Source organism: Parus major, chromosome 1A (genome assembly GCF_001522545.3).
Source record: "Parus major isolate Abel chromosome 1A, Parus_major1.1, whole genome shotgun sequence".
NCBI lineage: Eukaryota > Metazoa > Chordata > Aves > Passeriformes > Paridae > Parus > Parus major.
This window is the reverse complement of record NC_031773.1, coordinates 45224139-45245117: the sequence shown is the minus strand read 5'-3', so window position 1 is coordinate 45245117 and position 20979 is coordinate 45224139. Positions and strand designations below refer to the sequence as shown.

At 42.5% G+C, this 20979-nt stretch overlaps 1 protein-coding gene across 1 annotated transcript in view; it reads right to left on the bottom strand.

Annotated features, from left to right (window-relative positions):
* Positions 1 to 19850, bottom strand: part of UTP20 (UTP20 small subunit processome component) — a 63404-nt gene extending 43554 nt beyond the window's left edge. Inside the window, exons 1-15 of the mRNA XM_015628087.2 lie at positions 19724 to 19850; positions 19050 to 19130; positions 17904 to 17970; positions 17579 to 17711; positions 16912 to 17100; positions 15871 to 15952; positions 14640 to 14777; positions 14080 to 14235; positions 12312 to 12458; positions 11668 to 11802; positions 10162 to 10239; positions 9332 to 9510; positions 7230 to 7385; positions 6596 to 6684; positions 916 to 1021 (exon numbers count right to left, since the gene is read on the bottom strand). Coding sequence (XP_015483573.1) covers positions 916 to 1021; positions 6596 to 6684; positions 7230 to 7385; positions 9332 to 9510; positions 10162 to 10239; positions 11668 to 11802; positions 12312 to 12458; positions 14080 to 14235; positions 14640 to 14777; positions 15871 to 15952; positions 16912 to 17100; positions 17579 to 17711; positions 17904 to 17970; positions 19050 to 19130; positions 19724 to 19768 — 1781 coding nt within the window. The 5' untranslated portion in view covers positions 19769 to 19850. The remainder of the gene's footprint in view (positions 1 to 915; positions 1022 to 6595; positions 6685 to 7229; positions 7386 to 9331; positions 9511 to 10161; positions 10240 to 11667; positions 11803 to 12311; positions 12459 to 14079; positions 14236 to 14639; positions 14778 to 15870; positions 15953 to 16911; positions 17101 to 17578; positions 17712 to 17903; positions 17971 to 19049; positions 19131 to 19723) is intronic.
* Between the last annotated feature and the right edge of the window lie 1129 nt (positions 19851 to 20979).

The following is a 20979-nucleotide window of genomic DNA, read 5'->3' as shown; positions in this document are numbered from 1 at the left end:
AGCTGCAGAAAATAAACCTGCATAGGTCATATGAGGGCTTCTGCTATTGCCCAGGTGCTCTGTCAGTGATCAACAGAAGAGAAATAATCCAGACTTAGGTGAGACCCCAGGAATTCTGTTTGCTCACAGAAAAACTTCCTTCTGCTACCTTACATTCCTTGCTCCAAGCAGGTCTCACATCCCCTGCCCAGAGCTGGCAGGAAAGCATTAGGCTAAAGCTCATTGCCAATAATTTCTGCCTGATCTGGGCAAGTTGTTTTATCTCCAGCATGCCTCAGACATGAGCATCATAACTTCCTAAATGAACAGGATGTTTTGAAGCTCAAGCCACCAAAGACTTGGAGATGACAGAGAGATTAATGGTTTTCCTAAATCCCTTCAACCAGGCAGTTTTCTATGCTAATTATAAGTTAAATAGAGTCAAAATAAATAAAATGGAGTATACAAAATCTCTTCCATTGTGGAGCAAGCACAAACATGGATATGTAAGGACATGGTGGAATCCCAGCACCACCAGCAAACTCAGGCTTTTGACACAGTTCAGAAAGTGCGGTTCCTGTCTCTTTTATTATTATAATGTAACACAGAACTACCAAGTGTAGCATTCCAAAGTAAAACTAGAATCAGTGTAGCACTCCAACATAAAACTAGAACCAACTTACTTGACACATTACCCTGCAGCTAAGAAGGCATCAGTTTGCAGAGAAAATGTCACTGAACAGGAATTACATCTACCTGATTGTTCAAAAAAAGTGCCTACAATTTTGGTCCATTACATAACCACAATACTGAAGTGATGCAGAATGGGGAGCACACAAAGAAACATTTAATTAACTCCTATAGAAAGGCAAAATCAAATTTTTGCTCTACCAAGGAAAACCATGAAGCACCAAAGAACAGACAGAGTTTACTTACGTCACCAAGCTCTTGACACGCTCCACAGGTAACAAATGGAGTACTTCAGCAGACTCCACCAAATTAAGTAGAGTACTTACAGCTTGGCAGGCCACAAACAGGCTTCCTGGAGCAGAGAAAGAACAAGAACATCTTGTAAATTTACTCAGCTCTCAGTGACTTGCGCTTGTATGGTGCTTGCCTATCCTGAAAAGGCTGAAGTCAGAGAAATAAGGTAGCATATGGATCCCAGAACTGGCATGTGTATTTTCTAACCATAACACATAATCATAACACATAAAAGAAGTGTTTCCCTGGCTATCAAAGCAAGTGCCTCCTCCAGCAAACCAGCACTGAAAGCTGTGACAGCTCCCAGTTTGCCTATTTCCATCACATCCACATGTGCAGAAAGCAGGGATCTGGAACTAAGCACTGTAAAAGGAGCTGCAGACAGCACTCTGCTAAAAAAGGAAGAAATGCTGCCAAATTGATATGAATGTAGCAAGAACAAAGCAAAAACACATACTGATGCTACCACCAGACAGGTGCCTTCAAACTCTGCAACTTTGCAATGCACTATTGTATAAGACCTTCAAAGCTGTCCCATGCACCTAAAGACTAAGAATATATTAATGAATGGCAGGTGGACTTGCTGAATTCTGTCTCCTTCTGAAACCTCTCCGACTCCTTTAGGGATGGAGGGTTTCCCAGAAGCACATGATAGCAAATGTCCTGCCAGGCACAAAAAGGCAATTCCTTTCCCCTCACACTTCTATGATAAGAAATAAGTTGCTTAAAAAAGATAAAAATAATTCCCCCCCTTCGTCTCTTCCCAGGTTGAAGAAATACTGTTCCTAAACCAGGCAAACCAAAGAAAGTTTTTAAAAAATGTAACTGTCTTACATGCTGCCCATGGGAAAAAAAGGGAAGTGTGCCATCCATATCCTATTTATTCTTCTGAAAACATTCCTCTATTCTAAGTTGCTTAATTCCCCAGGTATGTGCCAGATCCTGCTAACCATTAACCTCCATAAGGAGCTCCTCAAAGAGAGAAACAACATCAAGTAAAGACAGGAGGAAACTTTTTGCATCTACAGTGTAGGGACAGTTTCCAAATCTGCATGCCCTATGGTAGCAGTGTGCCTATGCTGGACAAAGATAGCAGCTTCCATCTCACTACAGACACACCTGTGTGATCAATAAGGGAAGCACTGCCAACTTGCTTTTGCTCTGACTCAGTTTTCAAGCCTGTTTCCTTGCACTCCACAGCAACCAGAACACCAAAAACACCCAGTTCTGGAACTTGCACTTTGCCTTAGGGCTGAGGCCAGGAAGGTCAAATGGAGCACAGGGTTGGGAGCCTTGTACAGGCAGTGAGAGGAGACTGGAGTCCTAGTAGAAGGTGAAGGAATTGCAGGTATCATGGAGGTGGGAAGAATGCCAGAGGTTAAAAAAAAAAGCATACAGGAATCCTAGTTTGGGAGAAGAGTGAAGAAAACCAAGCAAATAAGTGTAATACAGGAGGCATGAGAATAGGACTGAGGATGAATTTATTTTCTTTTCCCTTACTGACAAAGGAAGAAGGAGCAATGTGCCTCTGGCACACACACAGAACCTGAGCAGAGCTGCTACTACCCAGCAAAGATGAGGCCCAAGAAAAGAATTTTTAGATATTCCTTTTTTAAGCTAAGTACATTACCAATAAAACAATCATGACAGCATGAAAAACCCTCAAATATGAAAAAAGAAAGACCTAAATCAAAAAGGGCCATGCTTGACAAAGCTTCTTTAAAGAAGAAAAGGCAACAGAGCTGACTGGTGGATATGTTTAGGAATATTAAGATATTATAAATGGAAAATGACAGACAGCCCTTACAAACAAAGGAACAACAAACACTCAACCTGGGGCATTCCAAAACTTGTTTATGGTTTGTCACAAGGCCAAATACTTTCTTGCTCTCTCAGTAACAACTGCCCTGCTCTGTGCAGGCTCAGTTAATTTTTTTTTACCTGGCCAAAGAGGGAAGACAACCAGTGACCATCTATTCCTGGAGAAAAGATGAAGGATTAAGAATTGGTGGTGTCACTTGGGTCAGAGATGGTGTGCTGGTTATGGCAGGGATAGAGGCAATTTTCTTCATAGTAGCTAGTATGGAGCTATGTTTTAGATTTGTGCTGGGAACTGTTGATAACAGGATGTTTCTGTTACTGATGAGCAGCACTCACACAGCACCCAGGGCTTTCCTGCTCCTTTCCTGCTTCTCATCCCGCTCCACCAGTGGGGAGGCTGGGGGTGCACAAGGCATTGGGAGGGGTGTTGTCATTTAACTCCAGCCAGCCTCCAAATCCCCTGCAGCTGCCTGTCCACTCCCCCACCAGCAGGATCAGGGAGTGAATCAGAAGGGGAAAAGCTAGAAAACTTGTGGGTTAAGATAAAGCAAAAAAGCCATGTACACAAGCAAAACAGAACAAGGACCTGCTTCCCATGGGCAAGCAGGTGTTCATCCATCTCCAGGAGAGCAGGGGCCCATCACATAGAGTGGTGACTTGGGAAGACAAATGCCATCACTTCAAACATCCCCTCCCTTCCTCCTTCTTCCCCACAATTTATATACTGAACATGAAGTGGCAAGTTCTGGAGTGTCCCTTTCATCAGCTGGGGTCACTGTCCTGACTGTGCCTCCTCCCAGCCTGCCATGTACCCTTAGCCTCCTTGTCAGCATGGCAGCACAAGAAGCAGAAAAGGCCTTGGCAGCAGCAGTAGACTTAGCAGTAACAAAAATATCTCTGTATTAATAGCTTTCAGCACAAATCCAGAACACACACCAGTCACTGTGATGAAAACTAACTCTACCCCAGCCAAAACCAGTGGAACACAGCTGGGACTGCTGACCCCACTGACCAAAGAGATATCCTGCATCATAAGGCACCATGCTCAGCATTTAAAGCAGGGAGAATAAGAAGACATGGCATTTGCCTTTCCAAGTAACTGTTATGAGTGATGGAGCCCTGCTTTTCTAGGGATAGCTGAACACGTGCCTGCCCTTGGGAAGTGGCAAATGAATTCTTTGTTTTGCTTCACTTGCATGCATGGCTTTTGCTTTACCTCTTAAAGTATCTGTATCTCAACCCATGGGTTTTCTCCCTTTAACACTGCTGGTGCTCCCCTCATCCCAGCTGAGTAAGCAAGCAGCTATGTGAGGCTTAGTTGCTGGCTGAGGTTAAGATACAACAGTCCTTTCTGGCACTCAACATGTGGCTCGCAAGGTTAGAGATAATGACAGATTTGATTGCAACGTGCTAGATTGAACCCTGATTAATAGCTGTTATTGCTGTTTAGCTATTAATTGGCAATCTTCTGTGCCTGCCATTGGGCTTGCTTGTCTCACTGTACATTAGCAGCCACTCATCATTCCTGACTGCTTTTTGCTTTCACAGCTGTAGTGCTGTACTGCTTATCATCCTTCTCTGCTGTACCTGGGAACATTTTGATAACAGCCATGGAAATGCACCCAGGTGGGCAGGTGGCCAAGGCAGTGCTGCTCTTTTTGTCCTGTTGTACCAGCCAGGCTGGAACTCCAGTGCAAACTTGAGTCAATTGGACTGTGACCTGTGGACGAGTCCACACAGGAGCAGGACACCCCAAAGCATCTGTGGCTGTGGTTAAGCTCATCTCAAAGCTACTGTGGCTTTAGGTTTTTTTGTGCATCTATGCTGCAGCAGGTGTAACTCTGAAGGAATTGTGACCCAAGGGTAAGTCCATGCTGGAGAAAGTACACCTGAAGCATCTGTGCCTGTGGGTAAGTCCATGCTGCAGCAGGTACACCATGAATCAGCAGCAGCTATGCACGAGGTCATGCTGCAGCACCTCAATGTGTGTGGCCACAGACAAGTCCAGAACAGAGCAGGTACACTCCTGAGGGAGAACAGTCATGTGTAAGGCCACATTTGGAGCACATATATCTCTGAAGGCACTGTGGCCCCAGATAAAGCTGCCCTGGAACAGGTGCACCCCAAAGCACCTGTGGTAATGGGTAAGTCTACACCACAGCTGGTATACTCCAGGAGAAACTGGGACTCATAGGTAAAACTCCACTTGGAGCAGGTACTGCCCTAACGAGACTGTGGGTAAGTCCAAACCCAAGCAGGGGCAAGGGGAAGAGCTCACTGCAATGTTAAGCCCCGTGGCCTGGACCAAAGGCACTGGGGTGGAGACTGTAACAAGTATAACTTTAAATTGTTGTTACCCATTTCAATTGCATGCTGTAGGTTTAAGTTGCATGTTGTAGGAATTACTACAGCAGGATCCATCCAAACCAGCAGAGGACAAGCTTTACAAGAAGCAGTGCAAGCGCAGCAGTGAATTAACATGACCTGACTCTGGTGGCAAACAATTCCACACAAGACATCAACTCTCCTGTTCTGAGTGACCACTATAACAGATGGAGCCCAGATTCATGGACTAAATGAACTCAGTGGATACTGAACATCATAGAACTGAACATTTTACAGGGGTGGTCCACAGACTAAGGGAATTATATCGTATCAAAGGATAGGAGGGGAAGGGGTGGATAACAAGGTTGCATTGGAGAGTGTGGTACCCGAGCATGACATAAATGGTATTGAATAAAAGGCAGAGAATGTGCTGGTTTTGGCTGGGATAGAACTGAGTTTCTGCCAGAAGTTGGAATGAGGCTCTGCCTTGGGTGTCCTGAAAATAGTGCTGACAACACAGGGATGTTTTTGTTATCAGTGTGCAGCACTCACAAAGCATCAAGGCCTGTTCTGCTTTTCACACCAGCCCACTAGTGAGTGGGCTCTGGGTACACAAGGAGTTGGGAGGGAACATGTCCAGGGCAGCTGACTCCAATTGACCAAAGGGATATTTCAGACCAAGTGTCATGCTCAGCAGACAAAATGGGGAATGTTTAGAGTGATGGTGTTTGTCTTCCCAAGTCACCATTAAGCATGGCAGAGCTCTGCTATCTTGGAGGTTTCCCACCCACACATGGGAAGTGGTAAATTAATTCCTTGTTTTGCTTTGCTATCTGTGTATAGCTTTTGCTTTACTTATTAAGCTGCCTTCATCTCAGTCCACAAAGTTTGGCACTTTTGCTATTCTGATTCTCTGCCCCATCCCACTGGGCAAGTGTGAGCAGGTGAGCAGCTGTGTGGGGCTTAGTTGCCAGCTGGGGTTAAACCACAAGGGTCTTTTTTGGCACCCAGCATGGAGCTCAAAAGGTTTGAGATAATGGCATGTAATTGGAGTGTGCTAGATTGAGTTTACAGCTGTTATCGATGTGTAGCTATTTAGTGACAGATGGTAATGTCCTAAACTTTGCACTATAGGCTTGGAGCTTATGAGTCAATAGTCTCTCCTTCACTTGACAGCTTCAGCCTGCATTTGGTTTAGATAGATGTCCTTCCTCTTTTTTTCTCATTTTCTTCTTTTCCTTCCCCATTACCTCTGTCTTCCTCTATGCAGGACATCTGTCACCCCACCATTATTACGAACAGCAAAAGCAGAATTGTTTCCTCGAAGTTGTTTCATCCCAGGCTTTGCTCTTCTAGTTTTAGTCAAGCTAGTAAGTAATTTTGGATACAATGCTATTCATTTTCATGCTTTGTGCAATCAGAAAACTGCTTTTATTTTTTTATGTATCAACAAAAAGCAAATAAACAGGAAGGAACTGTAACTGACCTTTGCAGAGGCTTCCTTTGTCAATGGCTGTGAAAAGAGAGTCTATAAAACTTGTCACACGAGGCAGAATGTGGTCCTTGTTCATTGGTCTGTTCCAAATAAATGTGAGGGAAAATAATTTTATTTCTGTTTACACTGTTACACTGACACCTATGTAAAAAAGCTTTCTATCACATTTATCTCTATTAAATTACAGGTAGCTCATTCCAAGTTTGAAAACAGCGCCAAAATGTATTTGCTATTTCTGCTTCACAATTTAAGTTGTAGCATTCACCGCATCTTCTTTCTAACTAGTCCTTCAATAATTACTGAAAAAATACTGTTGAGAGAGGATAGTACTTAAAACACACAAACTGAAATGTGTCAAGAACGTCTCTATATACTAAAGCACCAAATTTAGTGAGTAGGCAATCAAGAAGCTGATATTCTATTCCTGTCTTTACTGTTGACTCATGGTATTTTCATGCAGCACTTGTTTTAGTCTTCTAACCCCAGTTTCCTGAGCCTAGCACTAGCAATTACTTAGTCCTTTCCTTAGTAAAGTGATTTCTTACAGAAAGAGAGCTAATAGGCAGTAATAAAGTAGACAGTATTACTGAAATACATGACAATAGTACCTTAGAATATCTCTTACCTAATATGTGGCAGTACAACCAAGGCAACCCAAGACTGTGAAAGGTCAGTGATGTCTTCCTTCTCTGGTAAATGCATTAAAGACAGTACATGATCCAACACTGGAATTTCTGCCTTTTCGCCTTGTCTTTTACTTGTTTGTTGCCTTGTATTAGAGCTAAAAATAAAACCAAACTTTTTAGTAGTCCACCACTGCATATCAGAGATTGTTCCTTTTGCTCCTATGATATTCAAAATCATGCTGACTACTTCCAGCAAAAAAGGGCTTGCACAACACAAGGGATTTTTTTCTTTTCAGTGTCCTCTACCGCACGAAACATCATTTAGTTATGCTGAGGAGCACAAAACGTGGCCCACAAGAAATGTCAGCTCTTTATTTCAAGTTCAAATAACACTTCTAGAAGAAAGACAGTTCTCAGTTGGACACCCTCACAACTGGGACATACAGACTCTAGGAACACCTGAGAGTCATCCCTACAACAGTTGTTAATAAACCATGATAACATCGATATAGATGGATGACAGAAAACAATCAGTGAGGCAAAAGTTTTGGGACTTAAATGGAATCACAAGGTGAGCCCAAATCAACTAGCCAATTTACAGGCAGAAAGGGTTGACACCATACTGGAACATATCAACAGGAGTCCCTCACACTGTGCACAGCAATCTTTCCATTCCACCCAGTGCTTCCAAGATCACAGTCAGAAGGCTGTATTGGCTTCACCCTTCAAGAAATACAGAAGCTCATAAAAAGCAACAGTAAGAATCATTAGAGGCTTCAGAAAAAAAATTTATGAAATAAACTTCAAGGAATTAGGACTGTTGGTCCAGAGAAAGAAGATCTCAGACATGTCTGATGATGAAAGCCTGCTATTTGCAAAAGCTTGATGCAAAGAGTAAGAATGTTCTGCTCTTTATATTTTCAGCAGATAAGATAAGGAGCAAGGGACTTAAACTGCCATAAAGAAGGTTTAAGTTATACACTGTGCACCAAGGAAAAAGCCCCTAACAACCCGACAAAAATACCAAAAGCCAAAAAGCCCAAATAAATCAAAAACCACCTGTATAAGTATAAAGATAAAGTACTGGCACAGAATGCCAGAGGCAGCTCAGATATCTCCAGAATTGGAATATTTAAAAACTAGGTAGGAGACAGGGTATGCAATTCTTGAGATGTCTCCTGGATGTAATTTAGACTACTGACATTGCAAGAGCACAAAAGAAAGTTCAAGCAGGACCAAGGTCCTTGCAGCTCTGTACTCCAAACCACTGAAAAAATAGACCAAGAAACAAAGAAAACAAGGAAAGAAAACCAATTTTAATCATTTTGACTCAATCTTCTGTTCCCAAAACCTTAATGCTTCCACTATTATTAAATAAAAATAGGAAAAGGCCACACAGAGCAGACTGCTTTAAGGAAAAATAAAATGTTACATAAAAGGCAACACGAAGTCAAAGGTTTTGAATTAGCCGAGTTAGAATTACTAGAAAAATCACTATCATTAGATTAGCAATGGGTCATTCTGTGCTTCAGTGGTTACCCCTAATTTTTCCAAAGAGGCTCTGGGGAAAGCAACCACTTCACTGCAACCAAGCTAGGTTTGGAACTAAAAGCACTCAAGCTGTGCCAGCACAGTGCTGCTTCTGGATTAATTACGTGTCCTTTGATATCCAGCTGTGCTCTACGGCAAGACTTTAGTACTGCTGCCAAGAAAGCTCCTGGACAAGACATATGCATACAGGGAAAAAAGCTGGAGCACAGGCAGGGGGTTAGTAATGGTGAGAAGCTGAACTGCTGCACTCACTACAAAGATTAACTGCCAAGGGATGCAGTTTGCATGACGGTCTAACAGATCCCCATCACACATGCACCACAACACTGTGTGTATTAGCAACCATCCTTCCAAAGCAGCATCTCTTCTCACATAATTTCAAATAGGAAAGTGATATCCTACTATACCACTTGCTTTGCAAATCTGCCAGCAATGCTGACATTTACACAACTCCAGCAAATACTGGAGGGCAACTTTTACTGAAGGCACTGCCTTCAGGCCAAGAGCCACACAGACATATCTAGTGTTAGCTAAACTTGAAAAGTCTCACCTGACAGATACTCCGGTGAAAACAAGAGGATACTTTTCAAATGCCATTGAACCAATGGTAGGAGGCTCTGCTTTCACCAAAATGAGTTTAGCCAGAATTGCCACAGCCTCGTCCTTTGTGACAGCATCTGTGCCAGAGAAGCAATGTTCAATGTATTCTAGAAAGCATGGGAGAAAATGCTGGAGACAAAAAAAAACCAAAAAACCAAAGGTAAAAAGTCAAAGATTGGAAAGTCTCTTTAATCATCATCAAATCCAGAAAAAAACCCACAACACCAACCACAGGGAAATCCAAATACTCACAAATAAGCTAGCAAAGCATTGGACTTATCAGTTCTGGTGCCCCTAGACACCAGCACACAGACATTTTCCTATCCCAGCAGAGAAGGTAATTTAATGCAAAAGCTCATTTTCTACCAAATCCAGTCTTATCAGGATATTCCAGATCCTTGACTTGGCTTTCACCTCTCACTCCATTTAATTAACTTGATTCCTCCCAAGTTATAGGGCTTATTCTTCATTTCCACTTAGTTTCTCCAGAACTCATTCTCTTCCTCCCATCCATAACACAACCTCTTAAGTCCCCACAGACAAGCTTCTTTTTGTGAACAGATACCTATCAACCTCTCCAACTATGAGAACCCTTACATAACTTTAACACAATAGCACAAGTAACCTTCCTTCTTATCAGATCATGCCAGAAGTTTATATAAACATCATGTCAATACACAACAATCCTTCAGCATACAAGGCAGGTGAATAGACTGTAGATTATCCAGTTGTTCCCTTTAGCAACAAAAATAAACATAACACACAATCACTTCCACCTACCCTCTCAAATTGCTTCATTGTGAACACTGCTTCAGAGAAGTCCAAAAGAAAACGCCGTTCAAATCTACTTGCAAATACCTGCAAAATGCAAGTGAAAGGTTGCAGAATGAGTGACATTTCATAGTCAGCTTTTCACTACCCATGGGACATTTTTTCTGGTAAACAAATCAAGTATGCTTTGAACACTGAGAAACTCTGCCTGGCACTTTTGCTAATTCCAGCACACAGAGCAGCATTGTTTCCAAGTGACAATTCAGGTACAGAAATGCACAGTCCTTTTTAACAAACCCTACTGACACAACCCTTTTTGACAAACACTGCTGGATCCTCTGTGCAAAGACAACTGAGATATCTCTTCAGCGTGATATGGAAAATATAAGTTGAAAGTGCTAGGACTGCAGCACAGACACACTAACTGATAGGAAAAAGCTTAGGCCCAAAGCACATTTCAACTCAGCTTTTTTTCTGTGTAGCAGGTTGCAAAAAGTTTACTACCTCATGGGCACAGCAATCTTCTGTGCTTTTGAAGGATCCAAAACAGGAACAGGCCTTCGAGATACTCAGGATCAGTACTCCTCAATGCCAAGATAAACTACACACCCAGATCTCTGTTTCCCAGACCCTTCAGAACGAAAGGACAGCTTTAAGCCTCCTCCAGTTCAACAAAAGCCCACACAAATATCCTGAAATGTTTGAAGAAGTCTCCTGAGCAAAACTGGCCTCATGCCACAGGCTGAACCAATCTTACTTCAGCACAAGTCAACACTGAAGACTAGATGAAATCTGATCTTTTTTAAACAATTGCAAGTCTTGCTTTCCCACTGTAAATTGTGTGGCATTTTTATTTCAAATATTTTTCACACACACACACACACTAGAACTATGGTCCACACTGTTAATTGCAAAATTATAATGTACTGTAACAGGAAAACTAAAGAATATGACTCCATAGTATAATCTCCCATTAATCTTTGCAACACTACCTTTGATAGGAATGTATGCAGCTAATTGTGTCAACGTTCCAGGAGCAAAGGCAGTACTGAAATATGCTTACCCCTGTACTTTCTGAATCAAAACTGCAATTGTGTGAACCTTGTTCATAAGGTTAAGGCATGCTTATTAAATGCTTTGGAACTTAATGAAAAATGACTTTTTTTTCACTAAGTTTGACTCAATGATCTGCTTCATCACCATAGGCAGGATGTATTCCTTCACTGATTGCCTTCCTTTCTCTACAAGGACTATAGATGTTTGATCAGAGCCTGGATTTCATTGCAATGATGTCTGCCATGGTGGCATTGCTATACTGACAGCCTGTGCTAGACTGTCAGGTCATCCCAGAACCTCATCAGACTTTATTTAAGGCATTAGGCAACTTCTTCATTATCTGTGCAAAAGGCTAAAGGAAACCTTATAGCATGCTTCCCAGGCTGAAATAGAATGTCCAGAAATCATCTAGAATATTTGAAGTCTGGGATTTCTGGCATAAGCAGCAATCCTTGTTACCTTCTGAATAGCTTCCTTGGTCAAAGAATCTGGCAACAAAACATTTTCAGCCAGCAGGAATGCAGAAATGGTGTTTAGCAGCATCTTGCAGCAAGATGATGAGAGATATGGTGTTTGTAACATTTTTATTAAAACCTGAAATGAAAAAGAGAGAACTCATATTTGTCCATGAAGACAATGATTATATGGTCTGAATGGCCTGGGCAGTCCCTGGACCAGGAGGACACAGAGCTCTAAGCTTCAGCCCACAGAAACAAATCCTAATAATCACAAAGAAGTTTGAAGGCCCTAAATCTACCTTAATGGGGTCAAATGTACGTGAATCTGGCAGGACAGCTCTATACCACTGATACGGGGTGGTGGGGGAGTCTCCTGCACAGTGAGTGGAAGGAACAGACTCTGGAAGCAATAGCCCATTTTCCTCATTGCTCAATTAAAGTTGGGCTATGCTAGCATTACAATACAGAGGTAAAATCTCACAGAATCAGAGAGGTAGCAATATTCAAAATATGTATCTCTGTTCCTTCAACTCAAATCCTAAGCCCAGTGATGCATCAGAAATGTGTATGAATGCTTTGGCTGACCACACCTCTTCCATATTCAACAGATACTTCTCCGACACATTTAATGACAGTCTGACATACCTGACAGACATCTTCAGGAAGTGAGATTTTAGATCCATTTGCATGTTCCACTAAGATCAGATAAGCTTGCAGAATTCTTTCCACCTGCTCTGAAGCCACAGAGCAGTTGTCCTTAGTTATTTTCTTCTGCAAATCTAAGAGTGACTCCTGTTTAAATAAAATAGGGAAATTAAATGTTTTAGGTAAATGAACAGATTGTTTCACTTACTGCTATCTGAGGGACATTCCAAAGAATCAGTATCTCAGCTGCCCAACAAACTATTGTTGGCTCTGTCATATATATTCTACAAATTAAACCCTGAAGAAACACTGTGAAATTTCCCTTAGGTAAAAACATATCCCAGATTCCTTGGACAGAAACACAAGGAACTCCTAAAAATGAGGGTCTCCAGAAAGACCAACACTTGACACATGAAGTAGGAAAGAGAAATATTGGGCTCCACACCCACAATGGTTTGGAAGCACCTAGCTTTCACTGAAATTATCAGAATTTAGGTACTTTTACATTTTATATATCATTTTGCTAATGTGGATGCTGAGAGATTACTCATATAATGTACATTCTACATTAATGTCTTTCTGCCCAGAAGATATAAACCCCTACCCTTAATCCAACAAATTTAACCCAATTTAGACAGCTATCATAGACTGTGAATACTTCCCTCTAAGCAAGATATCCCCATGCATCCACCAGTTCCCACAACAAAAGAAAAAGCCTTATTAAAAATAAAAGAAAGTATGTCACCCAAGATTTCATAAATTCCCAAGATTTCCTAACTACTGCAGATGCTGAGTCAAAGAAACCTCAGGGATACAAAACATTCACTGATAAACAAATCTGTAGCTAACGACAGTCAGGTAAAAACTGCTTATCATATTGGATTAGGCCAGAGGAACAGGACAGGATTTTCTAGGAAACTGGTTAGTCACAGGAAAGCAGTCTCGAGAAGGAACCAATAGGAATTAGTTATCCATGCTGGAAGGAGTACCCTAAAAAAGGTAATGTGAACAATTTCCCTGCAGTTTCCCATTTCATCCCTCTGAGGAGCACAACTGACACAGTCTGCTGTCAGTTGCAAAAGGCTTCAATCCCCCTTAGCAAATCCCCCTATTAGATGTTTGCAAATTTTTAAATATTCGTCAGGTATGTAAAACACACTGCCAGGTTGTGTCATTGCTGATTATTTTACATCATCCTGATCCAGCACAGCACAGCCCACAGCACGCAGCTGTGCTCCTTCAAACCAGAGTGTAACCCCCAAGCAACAATGCAGGAACACCCAGACTGAAAACATTCTGATTTTCAGTACTTGGCTGCAAGGCTCAAACTTGGATTTTCAGGTTTAACCCAACTCTTTCCTTTAAAAAGATCTGTATGGTAAAAAGCTTTCCTTTTACTGTCATAAAGTGGTTCTGAACCACCAGTAGTTCAGCAACATAAAAAAAACCACTACATTCCAGCAAGGGTTCTGCAATCTGTGCAAAGGCAGAATGTACAAACCATCCTTGCCCAGCCATAGGACTGAATTCCAAGTCTCACCTACAGTAATTCCTTTCTCACTCACAAAACAGCCACCAGGGTAACTCTAAACTTAGAAAAGAAGGGTGAAGTTTCTCCCATGACTCTGCATTTTATGTTTCCAAAGCAGAAAAAACCCCAGTTCTGGTCCAATAAAACACATATACTTTCCTCAATAAAGTGCTGAATTTTTTCTCAAGTCACTCATGAAAAAAAAAATAACAGTAAGAAGAAAAATAGTCAGTGTACCTCCAGGCACTTAAAGACAATATCAAAATGCTCCTTATGGATATGCACTGCAGCTGATCTGATCATCTGAGCAAAGGCTTCTCCAACAGCTACCCATGGTAGTTCAATTTTTTCTTCAGTCATAGGCCCCAGCTTCAACAGAATTAACTTCATAGCCTGCACAGGAAAAGAGCATATTGTGTTCTTACACTTTGAAAATAAATCTAGCAATCCTAAAACTAATTAGTGCAATGTATTCATAAAATATTCCAGTGATCTCAGTTCTTCCTAGAATGACTACAGGGAAAAAAAAAAAAAAGTAAAAAAAAGGATATCATCTAAAATCTGAAATACCAGCAAGAAGCAGGATTCAGCATACAGGAATATTGCAAAGGAATTACTTAAAACAACATTCCTGGCTCAAAAAATACTCTTAGAAGGTTGTCATATCCTACCAAATAATTACCAACATGCTTATCACCAAGGATCCACTGAGGTGAATGAGGAAACACTCCCTGGTTTCAGTGAGCACTGCCAAGGGCCTGTTACAGTAACAGTTAAAGGAGCAATCTGGTCTTTACCGTCTCTGCACAAGAGTGGAACATATTTCGAACACCCTTGCACATCTCAAAAAGTAGCTGTCCTACACCTTCCACCTTCTCAGGGTGCTCTCCCAGGTCACGAAGCATTAAATTGAAGAGTTCATTTTTATCAGAAACCTACAAAACATAAGGAGAAAAAAATGTTATCTTCTATTCAGAGCTGCCAGATGGACAGAGGCAATCAAAAGGCTCCACAGCACCATGTTCTCCTAGTCCTGCCTTCCCACAGCAGCTCAAACTCATTATTTCTATGACCACATGAAGAAATTCAAAGAAGAAATTTGATCAGCTATTCAATTACTACAGCTCCCACAGCCCCAGAACGTACACAGTTCTGCTGAGGTCACTGCAGCAGAAATATATGGGTTTTATTCTTCTCATGATTTTAAACACGTGCATAAATGCACTGTTAAACTGGTCACAACTGAAACGAAAAGTCCCTGACCTGATGAGAAAGAGACGTATATCAGCTGAACACAGAATCCAGACATCCAAAACTAGAACCACACCTGAGAACACTGCAGGGACTTCTGGTCCAGTATTTTAAACATCTCAGTTTCTGAGGATTTGAATTTTAGAAATCCAAAAATTTGAAAATCTGGAAATTTCCAAAAACTATCAATCAAATGAACATGCTTTATTAAGGTCTCTCAACTTAGGACAAAAATGAGGATATTCAAACTTGCTAGCCAGTCTAAGGAAACCTGGCTTTTGTATGTTTTGACTGAAGAAAACCCACTCCCTTTCCTAGCTCCACGAAAGGCTGATGTCTGCTTTTGGCTGATCTGCCTGGGAATGTTACATACAGTGATCTTCAGGACTGCAAAAACATCACAAGAATTTTAGCTCTACAAAGGCCTTTAAGTATCTGTGAAAAGGCCAGTGGTCAAATGTGTATGTACAAATTCAAGCCTCTCCTCTGAAGGACTATTACTAGTTATTTTAGACAAATCAACCACAGACATTTAGTTTAACATCTATAAACAGAGAGTGCCAAGGCCTCTATTTGCCACTACTGACATAGAATGCACGACATTCTCAGTATGACAAAAAAAACCCCAACAAAATGGCAGAAATTTGACAACTTGGGACATGCTGCATGACCGCTCAGGCCCTGTTAACCCTTCTCTGGAGAAAACCTAATATTGCACATTGAATCCAAAAACCACCTCAAAATGAAGATAGCACCAAAGTAAAACATCCCACTTACCTTTCTCATGAGAAAGACAAAACTTTCAGCAGCAAAGTTTCTGATGTGGAGTTTGTGGTGAGCCAGCAGGGTGCTGTACAAGCTACAAAGACACAAAATAATCCATTTTATTAGCGGCAATGCAAGAATTGCCATCAGCTGGTTAAAAAAATTGTTTCCAGTTTACATTACCACTTTTTATAAACACTAAGAACCTGTCCTTCTAGAGAGGGCCAATACCTTCCCTCATCTAGTTTCCTTTCCACTCTCCCTGCATAAAGAACAAGAGTTTTGCAAAGAAGGTCAAACGACAGTGCCACGCAAATTAAGTCACAATCAGAAATAACTTTCAAATCTGTGGATCTACACATATTCAACTGCAGCATTAAGATTTTAAAGATATATATTTAGCATCAATAAATAAAATGGAAGTTGATTTATATGCCAGATTTGTATTTCAACTGAGCCAACAGGCTCTCCTGTACACTTAAAAGTTTTGAAACATTCAGTTTGCAAGGCTGATAAATATTTGCTGGTATCAGTAACAGAGGCAGGTGGCTTATCACAGGTTCATTGCAGAGAGAGTGGTGCCTCAGGTTCTCCCAGATTGAGGAGATCATTTCTCAATATGTTCGACAGCTTAGCCTGGGCTGGGGAGAAAATCTGTAACAAGTTTTCTGCTCCATCTGTTCCAAACTGAAATTAAGAGGAAGAAACATGGAACCGCTGTCTATGTCAAAAGGAAGAGCGCAGCTACATCAGCAATTTAAGCCTGAACAAATGGTCACACTGGGTCAGGCCACATGCTCAGTCAGTCTACAGCAGCTGCCAGCAAGCACATATGAAATCAGCCTTCAAGCACCTGCAGCTCAGGAACTCTTGAAGCCCAAAAGTCCTTACATTTGGTAACTCCCTGGAGCTTGGCCAGTTTCTCTCTGAGAAAAGTTGAGAATGCATGCTAAAAAGTATACTGAAGCATTAAGCCATGTATTCATGTGGCATTTACATTTTTACAACATCTAGTAACTGCTGATCAAGACAGACATTAAGTATGGTTCTTACCTGTATATGTTGTCTATGTCCTTCACCATCAATCTCCACAAATACTTGTAGAGATAGGAAAGAGAGGTAAAAGCCCATTCTAGCAGTTCAGTATCCTGCGTATCCAGTAATTTGGTGATGGCCAGGAAAAAGTCATGAAAGTGAGGATAGAAATCAGCCTGAAGATCTCGAGCCAGCTGCACCACTAGACTGTGTTTCAGAAAATACATCAGTGTTAGTGCTTTTCAAAAACAAACCAATAAAAACCTAGTCAAACATTGAATAATCCAGCGAAGTCTCTTTGGAAAGAAAGGCAGCATCACTTTTACTTCTCACTTTTTAAAAAATATTACCTATTAGGCAGCAGTGGATGGCAAGAATCTTAAGATTTTCAAAAAATCAAGCTGACATCAGTAAACAAGAAAACAAATTATTAACATCAGACAAAGCACATTAATATAATATCTGACATTCAGTAAGCACTCCAGCTAATTTGTTTGCCTTGTCATAAGTATATTTTTTTAAGACTTAGAACCATAAAGCTCTACCAGGGTAATATGACCACTTTGGGCATCTCATTGCTTATTTTCTTCAGGCATAATAATGATAAAGAACACTTACAACAGGACTTATACTTACTTGTAATACAAACAAGGCTTATGACTACTTTTTGTGACCATATACTTACTTTAATAGGGGTTGGTAAGCAAGACTGCCTTCAACTTGCAAATGTGTCTTCAAGCTCTGCACAACAGCATTTTGGTAATAAACCAGCTGGTTGAAGGATTGGCATTTTTTGGCCACTTCATTGTAGAATTGCACTGTTCAAACAACAAAAGAAAAGCCCTGAAAACCAGTCCAGTCCCTGATAAACATGTAGGGTATTAAAGAATAACAGTGCTCCAGAGCCCAGTCCAAAAACCAGTCAATAATTTCCCACTGGGCTCTGGATGAGGAAAAAACATATTTTAGCAGTCTAAGGAAAGCAGGAAACATGAATATAAATGACATACCAAAATGCTGAGTGAGATTCAATTCCTTCCATTTCCGCAGTCCTTCGAAAAAGTAGGTTTCAACCTCCTGCCAAAACAAAGATGATGAAGAATAGCCACCAACCCTAATGAATGTGTTCTGTAAAGATGAGAGGTTCAAATGAAGACAACTATCAAGTGTCTTAAACATTTAAAGAATATTCTAAGAAATCTCAATGACTAACTTCAACAAGTATTGTGGAACTTCAGTGAAAATAAGTCTTTCTTTCAATATTCAAAATACATTTGAAAATATTTTCTGGTGACAGGACTTGTTTACATAACTGCTTTTTATACCTCTGTTGACTGGCTTTGATAATCTAAGATGCTAAGCCATAGTTCACCCAGCACAATGCCTTCTGGCATCCTCACAGCTATTGAGTGGGAAGTTCAGAAGAACAATCCAGTAGGCCAGGTGGCAATAACCTGCAGAATGCCACAATTGTAATGATGATTTATATGATACATAGAAATGATCCTTGTGATCCATAAAGACACATGCTCATGCTGCCAGTATGTGAGTGTTGATCTCTTCTCCCAGGTAACAAGTGATAGGACAAGGAAATTGCCTGAAGATGTGCTAGAGGAGGTTTAGACTGGATATTAGGGAAAATATCTTTACTGAAAGAGTGGTCAGGCATTAGGCTCCAGAGAAGTGGTTGAGTAATCCCTGGAAATATTTAAAAGATGTGTAGATGTGGCAGTTAGGGACATGGTTTAATGATGAACTTGACAGTGTTAGACAGTCAGACTCAATAGTAATCTTAGAGGTCTTTTCCAACTTATGATTTTCAAACTTCTGATTCTCTTGCAACTATTCAGCATGTGCAAGTACTTCCAAGTCTGGTCCTAGGTCTGCTAAATGACACAGCAGCATCTTTCATGTTCAGAAACAGGACCACCAGCCACATGGAAGAAATCAGGGTGGTACTGTCAAAGTGTCTCTATGGCAATACTGCAAACCAGGTAAAAAAGTAAAAGGAAGCAAAGCATGAAATGAGGCTCCAGAAAAGGCAGTTCTTGCAGGAACTTCTTCCCTATTTCCTCCTAAATGAATTTCTTAAGTGACACTTTCATGGAGTGTATCTACATGTGATTTCAGAAAATAATCACAATTGCTGCTCTCACCTCAGCATAGCTCCCGGTTCTGTCAATCCGATGAATAATATCAATATTAATGTTGCTTAGGCGCTCCGAAAAGGTAAGAAACTACAAAAAAAAGGACATGTTTCTTGTTCAGTTCTTAACACATCCCTTCTAAACCTCTCTCGATAGCATGCACACTGCAAACAGAAACCCCACCTCTAAAGATGGGCTGCCAGATAATACCCCCCAATATCAGCCCTACAAAAAGATCAAGGCAAAACGCCCAGCACTGACCCTCTTCCCCCTTCCCCGACCTGCAAAGCTGAGGCTCGCAGCCCACGCGTCTGCACAACACGATGAAAGAGACGCAGAGAAATCTACCTAGACCTCAGCAAACTTCCCCGCTCTCAGCCTTCCTGAAACGACGCCCTGGTTAATTCCATTGAATTATGTCAGCCTGCTACACAAGGCCTGCTGCCTGCCAGGGACGGCGACCCGACTGGCGGAGAGCCGGGTACGGGGCAGCAGCCGCACTCCGGCCCCGCTGTGTCGGCCGGGACCCTGGCAGCGCAGAGCGGACCCTGCCACGCCGCCCGCCCTCACGCCTCCCGCCGCCCTGCCGCTTCGGCAGCCGGGCACGGCCACTGAGCTAACACCGACGGCAGCAGCCTGAGCTCCCTCCCCCGGCCCGCAGCCGCGTCCGGACGGGCGCTCACCCGGTGCGTGTTCCCCGACTTGTGGGACGAGGGCTTAGTCTTCATGGTGGCGGCGGCTGCGGCCCCGCAGCGGGTCCCTCACGTGCGGCCCTACGCGCCGGGCGCCGCCATGCCGGGCACGGGCTGCCGGGAGCAGGGGCGGGACCGCCGGCGGAAGGGGCGGTGTGTGCCCGGAGCCGGGGAACGTCCTGTTCCCATCTCACCTGGGCAGCGATCCGCCGTTCCCTGGGAGCTGTGGGCAGAGCAGCCCCGCTCTGCTCTTGTCTGTGCGCTTTGGGGCGCCTCGGTGGCAGGGGGAGGCCGCGACGGTGCGCAGGGAAGAGCAGTTTGTGCTGTGGCGAAAGCGTGGTGTGGCGGAGCGCAGCCCACAGCACAGCATTGATGGCTCGTCCCGAAACACTGCCCAGCTCCCTGATCTTAGTAGAGATTTTTGTCCGGACCTCAACAATTTAAACAAAAGTGTTAATCGCAGACAAAGTACATGCAAACCAAATCCTCGCAAAAGAGCAAAGGGTTACGGGCTGGTCGTCCCTTGCAATACCACGGCTTGTCGGAGCCTCTGCCTGCGGCTGCAGTTGCGGGAGGGGAAGGACGTATGAGTGAGGTGGGAGAGGAACTTAAGGTTGGAAGGAGCTTTGGCGTGGGCAGGTGCAGCACAAAGAGTTCAGAACCACGCGACCATTCAAGGCTGGGTCCTGCACAGCTTGAGAATTTGGCCGTGCCGAGGCTGCGTGTCCTGCCTGCTGCAGGCAGCCCAAGGCCACTTTCAGAAACCAGGCCTGCAGGTTACTCAGACGGAGAGACGTAAAGGTAGATTTGAGCACGGCTGAAGTTCACGATTAGGAGCACGTAGGGACCTACAACTTGGAACAGACCCAACAGGTTAAACACTGCCAGGTGCATCCAGAAAGGCTGCCCACAGGCAGGTGGTAAGCCATTAACATGATAGTCATCTGGACAGGACAGGCAGGGGAGCGTGCTTGCTTCAGCATCTGTGGAGTTAGAGCTACTGGCTTTAAATCTCGCTCTTCTGCTGTAGGAATAGAAAAGACTTCTGGTGTTTCCATTAGGTGGGAAGAGTATGCCTGATTAGGCATTTAAGTTTGAAAAGGTTGGCTTAAGTGATTTCAAGGCCAAATATCTCCCTTGAAAGCACAGCTAAAAGCATGTTGAGAGGTCTAGATCCACAAAAGCTTAGGCATCAATATGCAGCTGTTTAAGAGCACAAATAACCCTCCAGAAGTGGTTAGTAAATT